Genomic DNA, 17,006 nt, shown 5'->3' on the forward strand with positions numbered 1-17,006 from the left:
CTTACTTAGGCAGTGTTTACACTTGTTTACATAGACTCGCCCATAGGTAGCAAGTCCTGTGTTGGTTGCTCTTTAGCAACTGACACTGGACTATAGGTATAGTACACTCATTAGTTTACACAATACAATAGCAACTGACACTGGACTATAGTCCTGTTCCCCCAAATAACATAGTAGAGGGAAGAGGGACGACATGAAATAAAGCAGCATGTGTGTGTTGACGTACCTTTTGTCCTGCAGCGTTCACATCGAGCAGCTTTCCTGACATCACAAGATAAAACCAGTGTGTCCTCACACCATCCTTGTCGCCTGATTGGGCTAGTAGCCTTCTGTACTCAAAGTCTACGAGAGAGAAAAAGTCAGCAAGGAAGGGTACCAAACGGAACGGGAGTAAAATAAAGTATAGCTAACCACAGCAAAATCACAAACACTACTAGCCACTTCATCACCCACCCACAACCAAAAAATAAACAAGAACAACCCACTCATGCGCATAATACACGATATAATGATCCAACTCAATGTTTGGTCCGTACTCAAAGACAGCGTGGAACGTGTGCTCCGAGTATGTGCTTGTGTCTTGTGGTGAGAAGGGAATTTTTTCATCAGGCTCAAGTTCAGCATCTGGGTCCTGGGGGGATGTGTGTCAGTGAGGTTATATTTAATGGAGCATAGGGAATGCATGTTAGAAGAGGGGATAGACAAGGGGATATCTTGGAGCTTCAGGAAAATGATCCTCGAGATCAACAACACACTAACATCCATCCAAAACCAACAACCCAATACAAGATGCAACCCACACACCATCACCCACCAGCACTCACCTTACCATCACCCGTGCCCGCTGCACCCCCCTATGCACCCTCACTCGCACCAGATGAAAGCAAAAGCCCAAGCTCCTCTAAGCACCCCCAACAGCAGGAATCATCTCCCATGTGATAACCTCACAAGGCGCATGTGTGATCACATGGAAGACATACATGAGTTCTAGGGCATGGAGGAGGAGTCTGTTGGATTGGGCAAGGTATTTACGATGGGAGGGCATTCTTCTGAGTGCTACCATTCAGGATCAGATCATCAGGAGATGGCCTGTCGAGGTTTCCCAGTGTCACCTGGCGCCGATACAAGCAGTATAACACGTACAGGTGTCTGCAACCAGCTGTCAGTACTGAAATCAGGTTATGGTTAACGGGACAGCCGACCTGTCTTGGCCCCATTTTGCTGTACATGCCTGCCAGTGAATCGAGCGCAAGGGCTAGTAGAGGTTGATAAATGCATCAGAAGGTAGGATGTGGGAGTTGGTAGCAATGCACTGAGCTGAGAGGACATGAAGGGGGAGCCTGTCAAGTAACGGTACTTACTTCCTGCCTCTTGCATTTTTAAACCGCCCTTCCTAAGCCGTTTCCTGTTTCCTCCTCACCTCTCTCCAACCTCTCCTCATCTCAACTCCTGGTCGTTGAGTGTGGTGGGAATGTGTGATGCAGGGCGAGTATCATGAGTTTTCAGCTGCATAGTACTGTGAGGGTTCCCCAACCACAGCGAAGTCGAGGAAATGATCTTTGGCTTGGAGGTTGAGTTGATGATGCTGGAGTGTAGAACATGCGGAGGCTAAGAAACCTGTGATGTGTAATGGAGAGGGAAAGGAAGTTTGGTTGAGTAGAGTGAAGAAAATGTCTTTGAGGTTGCTTACTGTCATAGTGAACGTGGGCCTGGCTGTCCTTCGTTGATTTAGAGCGAACAATGACCTTGCAAAGGAGGTTGACGAAGACATATTTGATTCTTGACACAAAGATATGGTTGAAGCGTGATGATCGATTTGGACGAGCGTTCAGGAAATCAATGTTTTACTATTTAAGAATGTCTGACTTGTCTTTCTTTCTTCAACCGTGACCTCTACCAGTATCAACAATATAAATCAAACTCTTATGGGTCAGCTGAACAGTGTGAGTAATTATTGTTTTGAGTTAGTCTTACTCATTTTGTCTTAGCATCTTTGTTGGATCCTGAACTTGAAGGAGAGGGGGGGAGAGGGGGTGCTAAAATATCACTGGGTGGTGGTTAGACTCGGATTGCGATATGAACGGTATGTACTAGTAATTCACATTTCACGTTGGATTCATTATTTGCTATCTAGTGTCACAATGAGGGAGGGAAAGAGTGTGGAAGATGAGACAATAGGTGACAGAAGTACTATGAGGAAGGGGAGGATCTTGCGTGACGGGAAGCAGATGTATGGGATGGAGGCATCTAAGAAGATTGTTAAAGTTTGTCAGTAGTGCGTCCAGTTCATGACGACCCACCCAGAGTTATGAAGATCATTATGAGTCATTGCATTGTGGTACCTCTCCCATTTTTTTTTTTTAAAAAAAAAGGTCCAATTACTGTCTGGTTGGGGTGTACTACCCTATGTAGGACATTTCTAGTTAGGAAAAGAGCAAGGCCCATAGGGCTCGCGGCCACGGACCTGTGTCTACTGGAGCTTTTGATGTTTGAGTGGATCTGTGGGCTCTATATGACTCTGAGTCGTACTGCAGGTGAGGGATGTGTACTACAGAGTCTAATAATCATGTATGTAAGTGTCATTGGTGTTATACAGCAGCTCATCGACCTAGATCTAGTCTCAGAAACAATGGAATAACTAGGCTGGGTGGATTGTGGCAGCAGGGTTGAAGTCTACTGGAGGGCAATGGCAAAATCCATAATCCGGACGTCTGGGAACGAACAAAAAAGAACAAGTGTTGAAGCAATCAGAAAAGAAAGGCACTGGGGGCTAGAAGCTATGTGAAGGTCAACATGTCTGTCAATGTTCGGTAAGTTCCTTTTGCTCTCTTATCACGTCTTTCTCCTTTCACGTGATGTGCGTGTGATCAAAGCAAAACACGATGGGGACGTACTGGTCATCATCAGTTTTGACAAGAGCGATGAGGTCTTGTGATGGATCAATGGCGAAGTCTCTCATTGAGATCCCTATGTTGGTCTGAACCAATGTGCGACCAGGATCAGACAAGGATGGTAGCCAGGTGGAGATGAAGGTTTGAGAACCGGTATAGTTGTGAATGCCCCCAGAAGATGATGTCTTTGCGAATATGCCTCCTACGAGCTTGTATGCCTGGCAGAAACCAGGCATGGGTACATGAACCTCTTTCTTCCACTCAAATAGAGTCCACACACGACAGAGAGTAAACAGTTGTTCCAAACACTCTGCAACCGTGATGGTGCTCATAGGGCCATCAACCATACAATCGAGGCCAAGCTCAATGTGATACTGGAGCTCTGTGGAGGAATCAATTATCCTGTTCAATTTGTGGCAGACCTGAAAGGTAGTAGTTAAGTACAAGGTCACAAACAGTGTAGCATGCATATGGAGGAGCATTGCAGGATAGCCTGACAGTCTAGATGACAAAAGTTGAATATGCTGCTTGGCAGGAGTGAGCTTTGGGGGAACTGGTACAGGTGCTCACAAATGTGACGAACCTCATATATAATGAGAATATTATCAATATTTAGGCACTTGAACAAGGGCCACATTGTAAAATTGATGTCCACAAGACCACGGCTGAAGTCCAGGCCACCATGGAAGTGTGCAATGACTTTGAGGTTGGTGTTGTCGGTTTGCGGGGAGGCATGTGAGGGCATGGGCGTGGAGAAAGCATCAAGCTTGATGAGATCACCCATGCGTGGGGCGGGGTGGGCTAATATTTTGAAGATCTGCAGGGTGTGTGACTGTATGTCTTTAGAGAAACGTGCCCAAGAGAGGGTTAAATAGTCATGCATGAGATAATAGATCAGATGAGGTGACATCAGAGCTAGATATATGGGTCAAAATCATTGCAGATGAAGCACAAAAGACATACATACTGAGTGCATAAGGGAGCTAGAATACAGTATCACCAGGCAGAAACAGGGTGCTCTCACCAGGACTGCAACTGCCTACAGTACTTGCAACATCATAGTCGCTCTCACTGACAGCGCCAGTGTCAGTTTCATTCTCATAATCTAGTTCTAAGTCACTATCGTACATATTGTGAACCTCAGATAACAGTGATTCACTGCTGGAGCCAAACTGTTGCTCAGGCCCATTTTCCTGCTCACAATCCTCTTCCTTGTCCTCTTTATCATGGCTTTCAACTTCCTCTTCATCTCTGATATCTTGGGCATTATGCATGAAGCCTGCGAGGTATTCATTCTGAGACTCAGCTTGTGAGGTATGGTAGTGCGAGTAAGTATGCCCAACTCCAAGGCCAAAGTGGAACCACATCAGCATATTGTGGTCCACAAACCCAAAAGTATGAAAAAAAAACTAAATATAAATCATGCATGAAGTGGTAGCATAACTCACCAATCAACATAATATGCACGCCAATCATCCTTATCTCCTGTGCATGCTGAGAGACCTGATCCATCAGGCCATCTCTTTTTGCCAGCAAAAGAAGGAGTAATATAACAGCCCCTAAGGACATCAGTTAGATCCAGAAAGTCAAATGAGTGCAGGACGCTCAGTGGACCTGGCTCTGACCTTGCGTTCGAGGGAGGATGCAATGTTAAGCTCTCTTGAGAGAGGATGATGATCATTCATCTGCTATGTGTGGTACTATTGATGTCTATGTGTGCTGAGACCCCTGAACACTTGGCACTCCTCTGCCTGCTCCTCCTATTTGGTATTCCCATCCCACTGGCACATCAGTGTAAGGGAAGGAGAATGTGGGGGCTGCAGATGAATGATCCGTTCTGGTGAGGACTGCCCCTAATGCGTGGCATAGGGATGGGGGTTGAGGATCAAGAGAGAGAAATTACATAATGTGTGGGATGATGTTTGTTTGTAGTGATCAGTGTTGTGTGTTACATAAGCTGAAACATTGGTTATCAAAAGAAATAGATAGAACAAGAGTAGCATACACAACACAGTTCAGCTTACAACTGACTTAGGTGACATGGGGAACAGTTACAAAATGTCGGTACAATTACAAGTAAGAGTGTCATATGAGTGACAATATGTCAGAAGAAGCATATGAGGTTGATGACCAATCATCGAACAAGTCCACACCATTTTCAGGCAGCTGTGATGCACACGTCATTGAATCTATGGAAGATATGCCTACTGTGATGTTAGTGTCGAAAAAAGAAGTATAGCTGCAGGCTTACCGTCATCAGTGTGCTTGGAATCAGACATGTGGGCTATGGCTTCAGAAAGCATGTCCACTTCAACCTGCGCACGCTGCTTCTTCAGGCCCAGGATATGAATATCAGATTTAAGGACGGCCAGACTCTTGCACTCCTTTGTTTTAAAGCTGTTGCTAATACATGAGGGCTTGGATTCTGCCAAGGATGCGATTATGTAGGCACAATATGTGGTGTTATCGACCCATGTTTTCAACAAGCAAGGCAGAGAGAGAAATTGATTGTTGGGCTGTACATCGTCATGTCAGAACTCCCCTCCCCCTCTCATAGCATGAATAGCACTTACCACTGTAAGGAATTCATGGAAATGAATAGCTTCTACATGTGGGGAACCAAATGATATTTGGGTTGCATCAGAATCGCCCAGAGTATTGCCCTGCAACGTGAGAAGCCATGCATTGCATTTGTCACGTGCATCGCAATTGTCTGGCATGACCTGTATAGGTTGGACATCATTGAAATTGACAGGGCTGGGTGACAGGCATGTTCTCATACACGTGACATCACCCACTGTGGGCAGCTTCTTTGGGCAATCTAAGAACAAATATTGAGTGACAGAAAAAAAATTGTAACATGTTGCTCACTTGGGGAACATCTACATTCCAACTCTTCGCATAAGTTAGCAATAGCAGTACTAAACAATGAAATTTCAGTTTGAGCTCGGTGCATCCTGTCATCCATCCAATGTCTCCCTTGTGAACAGCATACAATACAAAATTCATGTTCTCGCTTGAGCTGTGTCGCAACCTCCCTGAGGCTCACGTCAAGAAGAGCTATAAGATCATGGGAGTTGATCCATCCAAACAGCACAGAAGCTGTGACAAAGTGGGAGTATGGAAGCTGGGAGTGAAGTTAGAAAACTACAATAATCATATGACCAGCTCTCACAGTGTCACGCCCCTGTTTCTGGAGCCAACATATCATGGCTTTCTCAGTCTGTTCAATTCCAAGAAAATGAGAATAGGAAGACATTTTGAATGTAAAAGGAATGGGGGAACTGGTGTTCACCATGTTGAAGTTAGAGGATAGCAAGAGAAGATAGAGGATAGCAGGAGAAGATAGAGGATAGCAAGAGAAGATAGAGGATAGCAAGAGAAGATAGAGGATAGCAAGAGAAGATAGAGGGATGTTCTCACGAGTGTTTGATGTGTACACGACTTATTCAGTAGTTTGAGAAGCAATGGTGATCAAACAATACAATGGCGATCAAACCATCAAACTCTAAAAAACGGCACAAATAAGATAGTGAAAGATGGCCTGTTAATGCACATAATCAGTATTTATACTGAATGACTAATCGAAATATACTTTGGAATGGATCAGAAGCGCAGGTGATGACTTTCATGATCACAATAATGTTTGCATTTCAACAGAGAACAAAGTACATTTCAAAAAGGCTCATTGGAGATGTTACATATATAATGCGGAGCTAGGATGCATTTTCAACAGTCTTCTTAGGTTGAAGGTCCTCTGGGCTGGCTGATGTGGAACACATCAGTCTCACTACACATTGCATTCCCATTAGCTGTAGTACAGAAATCATATTATGACAACTTATGTGATGTTGCACAGCACTCTCATGTGAGCCATAAACACAGCAATGTCAGGGTCTTGATGTTGCTGGAGGAGCATCATAACAGTCTCATGAAGTTCACCGTATACTTGGCTCACAGCGGGATACTGTGGCATGACGTCTGCAATGCCCCAGATGCTCATGAGCTTTGTAAAAAAATGACTGGTAGCACTAGTGTGATAATAGTAAGCGCAAGTAGAACACCGATATGGTAGAGAACACTTACACACAACCCCACCAGAGCCAAAGTATCCACTGGCAGGTGGGCAGCATGTCTGAATGTTGCTGGCTCCAGATCAGCAATGGTGAGATGAACACGGTTTGTGGCCGTTGTCCTGAACACAATATGGAAAATCATCTCTTTTGCTGCTTGATGAGTCAAGAAGGCATAAAACCCGTTAGCCTGCAGGATAAAATCAGGGTGTGAAAACAAAATGAATTTGGAGAGCTCACTCAGATTGGGAGTAAATGTGCATGGGGTCGCATGAACATCTGTAGGAGGGTCCCAATGCTGTGCTTTTGAGTCAAGCCAAAGAAGTTGCTGAGCCCAAAGATGCAAGCGTTGTTCATGGAGTAGCTGATCACCCAATGGGTGTTGTAGAGGAACTACATAATCCATGGGCTCGACTATTTTAAAATAAGACAACAAAATGAAAACAGGAATGACATGTACGAGTGCCAATACATCATTGTGCAACATTGGAAGCTTAGAGTCTCTGCTTAGCACTAGAAAATATTCAGTCTATATAAAAAGGGATAATAAGTTGCCCACCTGTTGTTATTTGTGGTGATTGAGCACCTTATGGTGCAAGTTTCTTGTGTTATGATGTTGATCACTCTATTGGACTCTCACTTAGCATGTGATGTGAATTCCTTACTGACTTAGGTAGTGTTTACACTTGTTTACATAGACTCGCCCATAGGTAGCAAGTCCTGTGTTGGTTGCTCTTTAGCAACTGACACTGGACTATAGTCCTGTTCACTCTCATTAGCTCACTTGTGGCTTGGTTCACTTAGTTATTCTAACACCTGTTTCCAAATCATCAGAAGTAATCTTTGCATGTTCCAAACATTGAGGCCAGATATTGCAAATGAGCTTGAATCTGTGTTCTGCATAATTGGTATTAGTGAGAAGGTGAGGGTTGTTGGAGTGACCGCAGCATATAAGCATCCTCAGAAAGACACGCAGGTATGCGAGGGCCTTGCACCAGTTTGGACAAGCCTCCATGATCCTGTGGAGGCTGTGTGCAGCCTTAACCTTCTTGGAACGAACCGGCTGTGCAACTTCTGGCGCTGAGGTCATGGCTGACGACTCGATCCAGGTGGTCTGCAGGATTGACTCTAAATCGTCCATTGACTCGTCATTGTGTTGGTACCCGAGAGGAAATTGTGCAAGGTGGACAATAGTCAGAGGTTCATTGTCCCAGGCCACACCAACCTATGATATTATAGCATGAGAATAGGATGCATCAGCAATGAAGACTCAGACATACATAGTTATAAACACTGTACATCATTTTATTGTTGCCCATCCTGCCATTGAGCCATGGCAAATTCAAGAATGGTGCAGCAATCTCTTGCAGCTGCACAGCAAATCAGTGGGAGGGTGTGGTGCAGTAGAAATGGGACCTACTGCTAAAATGTATTCAGGAACCTGTTAGAATAACCAAGTGAAGCAAGCCACAAGTGAGCTAATGAGAGTGAACAGGACTATAGTCCAGTGTCAGTTGCTATTGTGTTGTGTAAACTAATGAGTGTACTATACCTATAGTCCAGTGTCAGTTGCTGAAGAGCAACCAACACAGGACTTGCTACCTATGGGCGAGTCTATGTAAACAAGTGTAAACACTGCCTAAGTAAGTAAGGAATTCACATCACATGCTAAGTGAGAGTCCAATAGAGGAAGCAACATCATAACACAAATAACTCGCACCATAAGGTGCTCAATCACCACAACTAACAGAACCTTGTTGCTCGGTAGTAACTCGTATGCTGTACCATGCAACTTTGGGGTTTGCAGATATGTGAACAGAGATAATTGTTGCTTCAGCTGGGAACAGGTCAGTATAAAGCACATGTCAAAGTAAAATCCCCTACAGCATCAATACCGGCAGGGGGACACTGCACCATAACATAGATGAGATACGCGGTGTAAAACAATTTGAATATGTACGTAGAGAGGTAAAACAATTGGCTGAGGGCACAGCGCTGAGTACCCTGCAAGTACAACAGTGGTTACAGGAATACCCTGAATGAATGAATGAATAAACTTGTCCAGTGATGCAAGGCAAGAAAACTTACAGAGAATGAGAAGAACCCAGGGAGCATAGGATCAAAAAAACACGCATCAGCGGTCATCGTATTTTCTGTGTGGTTATTAAAGGTAGTGTTAGGTACCATGCCAGGCTCAAGAAGCGAAGGGGTCGGGGCTTGGCTTCAGCTCTTGCGCTGCGCCCTTAGCCAAGTACATGCCCCGAATTTGGAGCAAGTCTGACATTGTCCGATGGTAGGACAAGTAGACCGCTTTGGTCCGCTTTGAGGGTCGGGAGGTAAGTGCTACTAGCGGCGGGCTGACTAGGAGTGGAGCGGAGAAGGCGGAGGATAGTGCGGAAGGTGGATAGGAGCAAAGGGGATTATTGATAGAGGCGGAGAAGTAAGGGGGAAGACTTAGAGCACAGCTCTAAGTTGGAGGTGACAACAAGATGAAACTTGTGTCCAGAGGAGGCAAGGTCCTACTGAGAATTCTCACAAGTAGAAACTGCAAGAAGACAAGTAATATTAAGACCGAGGAAAATATCTAAGTACAGGATATGTTATATACTTCTAAGTGTGAGGCAGTGATTAGGAGAACTATGTTGTAAAGCTATGTACCAAGGATATAATTTGTAAGTACTTACACAGGCGAAGACATAAGTTGGAGCGGATATCAATATGTACACGTCAGATCAGTGATAGGGCAGTAAGAGGAATTACTGGTGATCCGGAAGTAAGGGTCTATGTACCAAAGGGGAAAGTATATATCTAAACGGGGAAAGAGGTTCCAGTTGAATGGAGACATTATAGAAGGGGACCGGTTGGGCAGTCGAGTGGAAGCGTAGGAGCGGATGGGGATGATGATTGGATGGATGGAGCGGAGGTGGTCGGAGAGCGGAGCGGATATTGATATCAGAGCGGTCGGATCAGGTATATGACAGGTAGACATTGTGATGGAGTTAAAAACACATCAGTACAATGCGTATTTAAAGCTGATTGAGAAGCAATTTACACACGGTCCAAGTGGAGGTTTTTCACAATCTCATTTTGAGAATACTGAATATATCAAAGAATTCCTGTTGAATTGAGTATGAACTAGATTATTGGAGTGGCAACATACACATACCTGAATTTAGCTGACACTATCATGGTTAGCACGCCCATTGATCAGTGCAGATGGAAGTAGTAACACCTGTTACATGTTACATAAGTCTATTACATGTATATACTGGGATTAAGTGAAATGAGGCTCAGAATGACGACTGGTCATCACAGTGCCATTGAGAGGTCGGTACCCTTATTATGTGCGCCATTGGGGCGGTACAATAATACCTTGTTGGCTGCAACATTGAGTTCCCCATTTATGCCAACACAATGGGACTCTGTGATGTTAGTTCTCGTAATCTAGTTCTAAGTCACTATCGTACATATCGCGAAGCTCAGATAACAGCGATTCACTGCTGGAGCCGAACTGTTGCTCAGGTCCATTTTCCCGCTCACAATCCTCTTCCTCATCCTCGTCCTCTTCATCATGGCTTTCAACTTCCTCTTCATCTCCAATATCTTGGGCATTATGTGCGAAGCCTGCGAGGTATTCATCCTGAGACTCAGCTTGTGAGGTATGGTAGTGCGAGTAAGTATGCCCAACTCCAAGGCCAAAGTGGAACCACATCAGCATATTGTGGTCCACAAACCTAAAAGTATGAAAAAAAACTACATATAAGTCATGCATGAAGTGGTAGCATAACTCACCGATTAATGTAATATGCATGCCAATCATCCTTATCTCCTGCACATGCTGAGAGACCTGATCCATCAGGCCATCTCTTTTGCCAGCAAAAGAAGGAATAATATGACAGCCCCTAAGGACATCAGTTGGATCCAGAAAGTCAAATGAGTGCTCATCAGCCATGGGTGGAAATCTAACACAATCCATGGTTGAAGTGTCCCAGGCAGAGACTGGATCTATGGGTTCATACCACCTGTTAAGGTCGTGCTCAAGGGAGAGGTTACTCAAAGGGCTTTGGCTTCAGCTCGTGCGCTGCACCCCTTACCCGAGTACGTGCCCTTAATTTCCAGGGGACAGAGGGGAAGTCCGACGGAAGTCCGGGGAATTCCGGAGGACAGAGGTCAGTGGAGTTCGGTGGAACTCCGGAAGACTATATGGGGACGGAGTAAGGCTACTATTGAAGTCCGGAGTAGAATCAGAACAGAGGTTAGACTACCCTAAGGTAGAGCCGGAGAAGTAGTCCTAAGGTTTTAATCCCTAAGACTCAGAGGTGGACAAGAGATGAGACTCAAGTCTGGAGAAGCAGGAATGACCAGAACTAAGATGATATTCAAACTGAGGAGTTCCGGAGTATTACAGGGGTTTATATACTGTAGGTATCATGTAAGTAAATCAGTCAGCAAAGGTAAGGGCTATGTACGAAGCATGTGGAAAGTCTATTAGTAAGTGTAACAGATCAAAGCAGTGAAGTCGGAAATGAAGTAAGAATGGACAGATCAGTAAGCATAGTGGAAAAGGACAAGGTGGAATAGTAAGACGGAGGACCGGACTTTAATGAAGTAGATCCGGAATTCCGGATCCGGAGGTACGGGATATGACACCACCGAACCCAGAGAAACTCCATTTGAATCGGTGTATAGTTGACCATACCACTTCCAATGAAAATTACATTAGTATGATAAACACCTAGTACCTTGGCGTAAATAAATTTGTGACCTCGGGGGCCCATTATATCATTTTTGCCGCCAAGGACCATAACATTGCAGTGGGAATTCTGTGGGTTGATGTCATATCCCATACCTCCGGATCCAGAATTCTGGAACCCCACCACTAAAGTCCGGTTCTCTGTCCTGCTATTCCGCCCAGCGCTCTGCCTTCATCTCCGCACTCACCCCTAACTCCTTTTAGAATAGCTATTGCTCTGGTTACTGGTTATGTCCTTTTCCACTATGCTTACTGATCCGTCTATTCTTACTTCATTTCCGACTTCACTGCTTTGATCTGTTACACTTACTAATAGACTTTCCACATGCTTCGTACATAGCCCTTACCTTTGCTGACTGATTTACTTACATGATACCTACAGTATATAAACTCCTGTAATACTCCAGAACTCCTCAGTTTGAATATCATCTTAGTTCTGGTCATTCCTGCTTCTCCAGACTTGAGTCTCAGCTCTTGTCCATCTCCGAGTCTTAGGGGTTAAACCTTAGGACTAAATCTCCGGCTCTACCTTAGGGTAGTCTAACCTCTGTTCTGTTTCTACTCTGGACTTGTCCGCAGTAGCCTCACTCCGTTTCCCTCATAGTCTTCCAGAGTTCCGCTGAACTCCCCCAACGTCTGACCTCCGGACATCCCGAACTTCCATCAGACTTCTCCTCTGCCCCCAGAAATTAAGGGCACGTACTCGGGTAAGGGGTGCAGCGCACGAGCTGAAGCCAAAGCCCTTTGAGTAACCTCCCCTTTGAGCATGACCTTAACAGTTGATGATGTCCTGGGCTCGATGAACATCATATATAGTATAGTTAAACCTGGTGGTGTTGTGACAATACATTTGGTTGTCCTTCAGAATGATTGAATTGGTGTCTTGATCTGACTCTGCGACATTTCTTGACATCATGATTTGACACAACAGATGAAGCTTCAGTTTTGACACGAAATTCTGCAGGAGTAGATGTAGGGGTGTTTGCGCAATTATGATAAGACTGACCTTAATAGCTGGATCGCCTTCATGAACGTGCAAGTAGGATCCTATATGTATAGGGCACTTTTGTGTCAGGCCTATATGGTGGTGGGCGTCCAGGCTTCTTGCTAGCTCCGTGATTTCGATGTGGGGCTGATGGACAATACTGTCACCCACATGACAAATGCAAGCCTGGCGATGTTTGATCCAAGTCAGTTGTCTTACGAATAACTTGTGATCCGTGCGGCAATAACTAGCCTTAGGCGACCAGTGTTCAAGTTCACCCTGGAGTAGATAGTTAGTTAAATTCAGACATAGATGGCAGAGAACAGACTGGTTCACTACTGTACGAGTTGGACATGCCATACTGCCGAATGGTGGACACATAATCTCCTAATGCATGGAATTTGTAGGTTTGGAAGTTGAAAACTTTTGTGCATTGCCCATGATTAATAGCACTTTGCTTGCCCCTGTGCATACTGTTTTGTTTGGATGTTTGCCTTGCATAGCATCACATGCGAGCCTTGACTTCCTGATGAAGTTCACCAGTAGTGTAAGCGGCGCAAACCTTGGCTTTAAATTCCTGGAACTGTTGACCAACTGCAGAAGTCACTAAATCCATAATGTCAAGGGTCAGATCGGAATGCATTCAAAGTTTAGCTAGCCCATGCCAATGCACCATTGTAAATAGTAGCTTAAGAATGATCATGTTGTGTAGTTCAGGAAGAAGGCCATCAAAAACAGGGATAGAACACTGCATATCATGTCAGATACTGCACTTCACCAACGACAATGAGTTCATACCTGGAGCAAGTCTTCAAAATTGCGAGCTGCCATCCATTTCATCTCCAAGGAGTTGGCAGAAAATTTCTGAATGGTCACTTGGCCAAACATTGGAGTTTGCCTGTATCTGATGGTAAAATTTAGATGAATGAAACATCAGCATAATGATACATGCATACCTCTGGTCTAATTCATGGATAAGAGATTTATCATGCGCCAAAATGATGTGCAACAAGTGAATAAAAAGGGACTTCCCAACGCCGATCTTGAACTCATGTAAGAGATCGACTACAAGCGCCCAGAAAATATTGAACCCCAGGAAACCAAGGCGATCTGAGAATGCGATCTGAGGAATGATTAGCCATGGTCTGTTACGAAATGATTCAAGACTCACACTGAAGTGGGCACCCATGAATGTGGTTTAAGGATACGTTCAACTGGCGCGCTGCCAACTGCAAAGTTCTTGTTGTAAATCAATTCATGCAGTGTCCACGATAACTCGTCTTCTCTCATCATCGCGAGCCAGAGTCTCACACTGTTGACGATCTTGAGGCTTCCCCATATTCTGGATCTGATGCTTTGGTATCAGACATCAAGGACATGGACACCCTCCTAAATTTTGAACTGTCGCTATAAGCAACCTGGAGAAATCATATCTTGAATAATGTTCAACAAAAAATAGGAGTTCACATACTTTCTGGGTAGTCCACAGAGTAAGTGAAGATCCTTGCATAAAATCTGCGCTTGATGCCATCACAGCAACAAATTACAATGCTGTGCTCATATGCCTCAAGGAACTCATTGTCCAGCAAAATCTTCCACTGCTCATGGAAAAATTCTCTATGGCAGTGAGTTGCACATTCACTAGTCATCCCAGAATGTCAGGGATCTGGCCACTCCAGGGCCAAAGTCTGGGGCGGACTCTGGGGCAGGACTCTGGGGCCCTTCAGCCAGTGCAGCTGACCCAAGCAGAGCTTTAAACTTGGTAAACTCTATTCAATCATGCCTTGCAATGCTCCCACTACCATCTCACCTCCCGCCAGTGTCCCTGCCATGGATGCCTGCTGACACGCCCATCATCCCACCTGCTACATGCAGATGGCATACTATATTGATGCTCTGACCAAAATGCAGCATATTGTGGTTGCTTGTCACCCATCCTACCTCATCTTTCCTACCCATCTTTCCCACTCGCCCACTTTATCTCTTTCCCGCCCGCCTACTCTTCTCTCTGGCCTCCTCTGTGAACCTCATAGCCCTTATTATGTCTTCCTTGCAGCAAGCAGATATCACGTTTCTTGCCAGCTTAACTGTGCGTGAATCCCTGATTGGTCTCACCTTTGATTGTACAATCTGTGGAGGTGCTATTGTTAGAATAACCAAGTGATCCAAGCCACAAGTGAGCTAAGCTAATGAGAGTGAACAGGACTATAGTCCAGTGTCAGTTGCTATTGTGTTGTGTAAACTAATGAGTGTACTATACCTATAGTCCAGTGTCAGTTGCTAAAGAGCAACCAACACAGGACTTGCTACCTATGGGCGAGTCTATGTAAACAAGTGTAAACACTGCCTAAGTAAGTAAGGAATTCACATCACATGCTAAGTGAGAGTCCAATAGAGGAAGCAACATCATAAGGCAAATAACTCGCACCATAAGGTGCTCAATCACTACAACTAACAGCTATTCCACTCACCATCTGTCGGAGTGATAAGAACGGGAACTCAGGGAAGCCAATGGTTAGGGTATGTGATCAGTATACTGAGCCATCCGAGAAAAATGAGGTCGTGGGGATCATCACCCTGGAATCTGTTATCAGAGCCCCCTGAGGGTTCGTCATCTGGCTCTCCTCCTTCGTCATCTGATGGAGGACCGCCTGGACTGCCGGGACCTCCCAACCTGACAGAGCCACCTGAACCACCTGGCACTCTAGGGGCATTCGGGGTTTGGTCGCGGTCGTCTGTTGTAGATTGATCGTTGGAGACGTGAGTGTGGGTGGGAGTGCTGGGGTGTGGGCGGCTGATGAGGTTGGTATAGCTCTGGGTGGAGCCATGTGTGCTGGCGGTACAACAATGGGAGAAACTGGTGAAGGTAGCGACAATGTCGAAAGGACTTTGCCTCAAGGGCAAGAGTCCTGCAGTGTGGAGGGAGTTTTGGGTGGTGTGGGTGGTGGTTGTCATGTCGGACATATGTTTTATTTATTGAGAATAGGGGTTATTTTTTATCAGTATACTTCGGCTAAGAGGCAGTCTTAATATACTGTTAGGTACCATGCCGGCTCAAGAAGCAGAGTGGTCGGGGCTTGGCTTCAGCTCTTGTGCTGCGCCCTTAGCCGAGTACGCGCCCCGAATTTGGAGTGGATCCGATGTTGTCCGACAATAGGACAAGTAGACTGCTTAGGTCCGCTTTGAGGGTCAGGAGGTAAGTGCTACTAGCGGTGGGCCAACTAGGAGTGGAGCGGAGAAGGCAGAGGATAATGCAGAAGGTGGAAAGGAGCAGGGGGAATACTTGATAGGGGCGGGGAAGTAAGGAGAAGACTTAGAGCATGGCTCTAATTCGCATCGGAGGATCGGAGGTGACAACAAGATGAAACTTGTGTCCAGAGGAGGCAAGGTCCTACTGAGAATTCTCACAAGTAGAGACTGCAAGAAGACAAGTAATATTAAGACTGAGGAAAAATATCTAAGTACAGGATATGTTATATACTTCTAGGTATGAGGCAGTGATCAGGATAACTATGTTGTAAAGCTATGTACCAAGGATATAATTTGTAAGTACTTACACAGGTGAAGACATCAGTCGGACCGAATATCAATATGTACGCGTCGGATCAGTGATCGAGCGGTAAGAGGAATTACCGGTGATCCGGGAGTAAGGGTCTATGTACCGAAGGGGAAAGTATATATCTAAAAGGGGAAAGAGGTTCCAGTTGAATGGAGACATTATGGAAGGGGACCGGTTGGGCAGTCAAGCGGAAGCGTAGGGGCGGATGCAGACAATGATTGGACGGAGCAGAGGATGGATGGAGCAGAGGTGGTCGGAAAGTGGAGCAGATATTAATATCCAAGTGGTCGGATCAGGTATATGACAAGCTGGTGTGATGTTTTGGTCAGATGCCACACAACTCACATTGTTTGGCAATGCAAAGCTATGGCCTACTTATATGTACTTTGGCAACAAGTCCAAGTATTGACACTGTAAGCCATTGTGCAATCTGAGCAATCATGTTGTGTACTTCAAGACCGTAATTTTTGCTCAAATTTTGGGTCTTACATCATGCTTACCATTGCACTGCTCAGCTTCCGGACTCATTCAAAGACTTCACAGGTGGGAAGGGGATGTTAGTTGTGGTGATTGAGCACCTTATGGTGCGAGTTATTTGTGTTATGATGTTGCTTCCTCTATTGGACTCTCACTTAGTATGTGATGTGAATTCCTTACTTACTTAGGCAGTGTTTACACTTGTTTACATAGACTCGCCCATAGGTAGCAAGTCCTGTGTTGGTTGCTCTTCAGCAACTGACACTGG

At 45.1% G+C, this 17,006-nt stretch overlaps 4 protein-coding genes across 4 annotated transcripts; all 4 read right to left on the reverse strand.

Moving 5' to 3' along the window:
* Window positions 1-2,638: 2,638 nt before the first annotated feature.
* Window positions 2,639-6,150, reverse strand: EDB91DRAFT_1082897 (uncharacterized protein; the record flags this gene model as incomplete). Its single annotated transcript, XM_041315551.1, has 12 exons — window positions 2,639-2,711; window positions 2,895-3,313; window positions 3,475-3,806; window positions 3,859-3,874; window positions 3,935-4,170; window positions 4,340-4,450; window positions 4,628-4,744; window positions 5,143-5,407; window positions 5,465-5,614; window positions 5,763-5,786; window positions 5,941-6,018; window positions 6,067-6,150. The coding sequence occupies 12 exons, from the start codon at window positions 6,148-6,150 to the stop codon at window positions 2,639-2,641; spliced, it is 1,905 nt and encodes a 634-aa protein (XP_041176265.1).
* A 582-nt stretch (window positions 6,151-6,732) lies between these two features.
* EDB91DRAFT_1082898 (uncharacterized protein) lies at window positions 6,733-9,109 on the reverse strand (the record flags this gene model as incomplete). The annotated part of the gene is made up of 8 exons (XM_041315552.1): window positions 6,733-6,897; window positions 6,978-7,154; window positions 7,242-7,378; window positions 7,781-8,189; window positions 8,245-8,334; window positions 8,718-8,801; window positions 8,849-8,968; window positions 9,053-9,109. 8 exons carry the CDS (start codon window positions 9,107-9,109, stop codon window positions 6,733-6,735), a joined length of 1,239 nt encoding a protein of 412 aa, XP_041176266.1.
* Window positions 9,110-10,394: 1,285 nt separating this feature from the next.
* On the reverse strand, window positions 10,395-13,062 carry EDB91DRAFT_1054736 (uncharacterized protein; the record flags this gene model as incomplete). The annotated part of the gene is made up of 4 exons (XM_041313849.1): window positions 10,395-10,969; window positions 11,613-11,813; window positions 12,495-12,675; window positions 12,724-13,062. The coding sequence occupies 4 exons, from the start codon at window positions 13,060-13,062 to the stop codon at window positions 10,395-10,397; spliced, it is 1,296 nt and encodes a 431-aa protein (XP_041176267.1).
* A 2,139-nt stretch (window positions 13,063-15,201) lies between these two features.
* Window positions 15,202-15,657, reverse strand: EDB91DRAFT_1249464 (uncharacterized protein; the record flags this gene model as incomplete). Its single annotated transcript, XM_041323088.1, has 1 exon — window positions 15,202-15,657. One exon carries the CDS (start codon window positions 15,655-15,657, stop codon window positions 15,202-15,204), a length of 456 nt encoding a protein of 151 aa, XP_041176268.1.
* Between the last annotated feature and the right edge of the window lie 1,349 nt (window positions 15,658-17,006).

Source organism: Suillus paluster (assembly GCF_016628075.1).
Source record: "Suillus paluster strain FC165 chromosome Unknown EDB91scaffold_33, whole genome shotgun sequence".
In the NCBI taxonomy this organism is placed as follows: domain Eukaryota; kingdom Fungi; phylum Basidiomycota; class Agaricomycetes; order Boletales; family Suillaceae; genus Suillus; species Suillus paluster.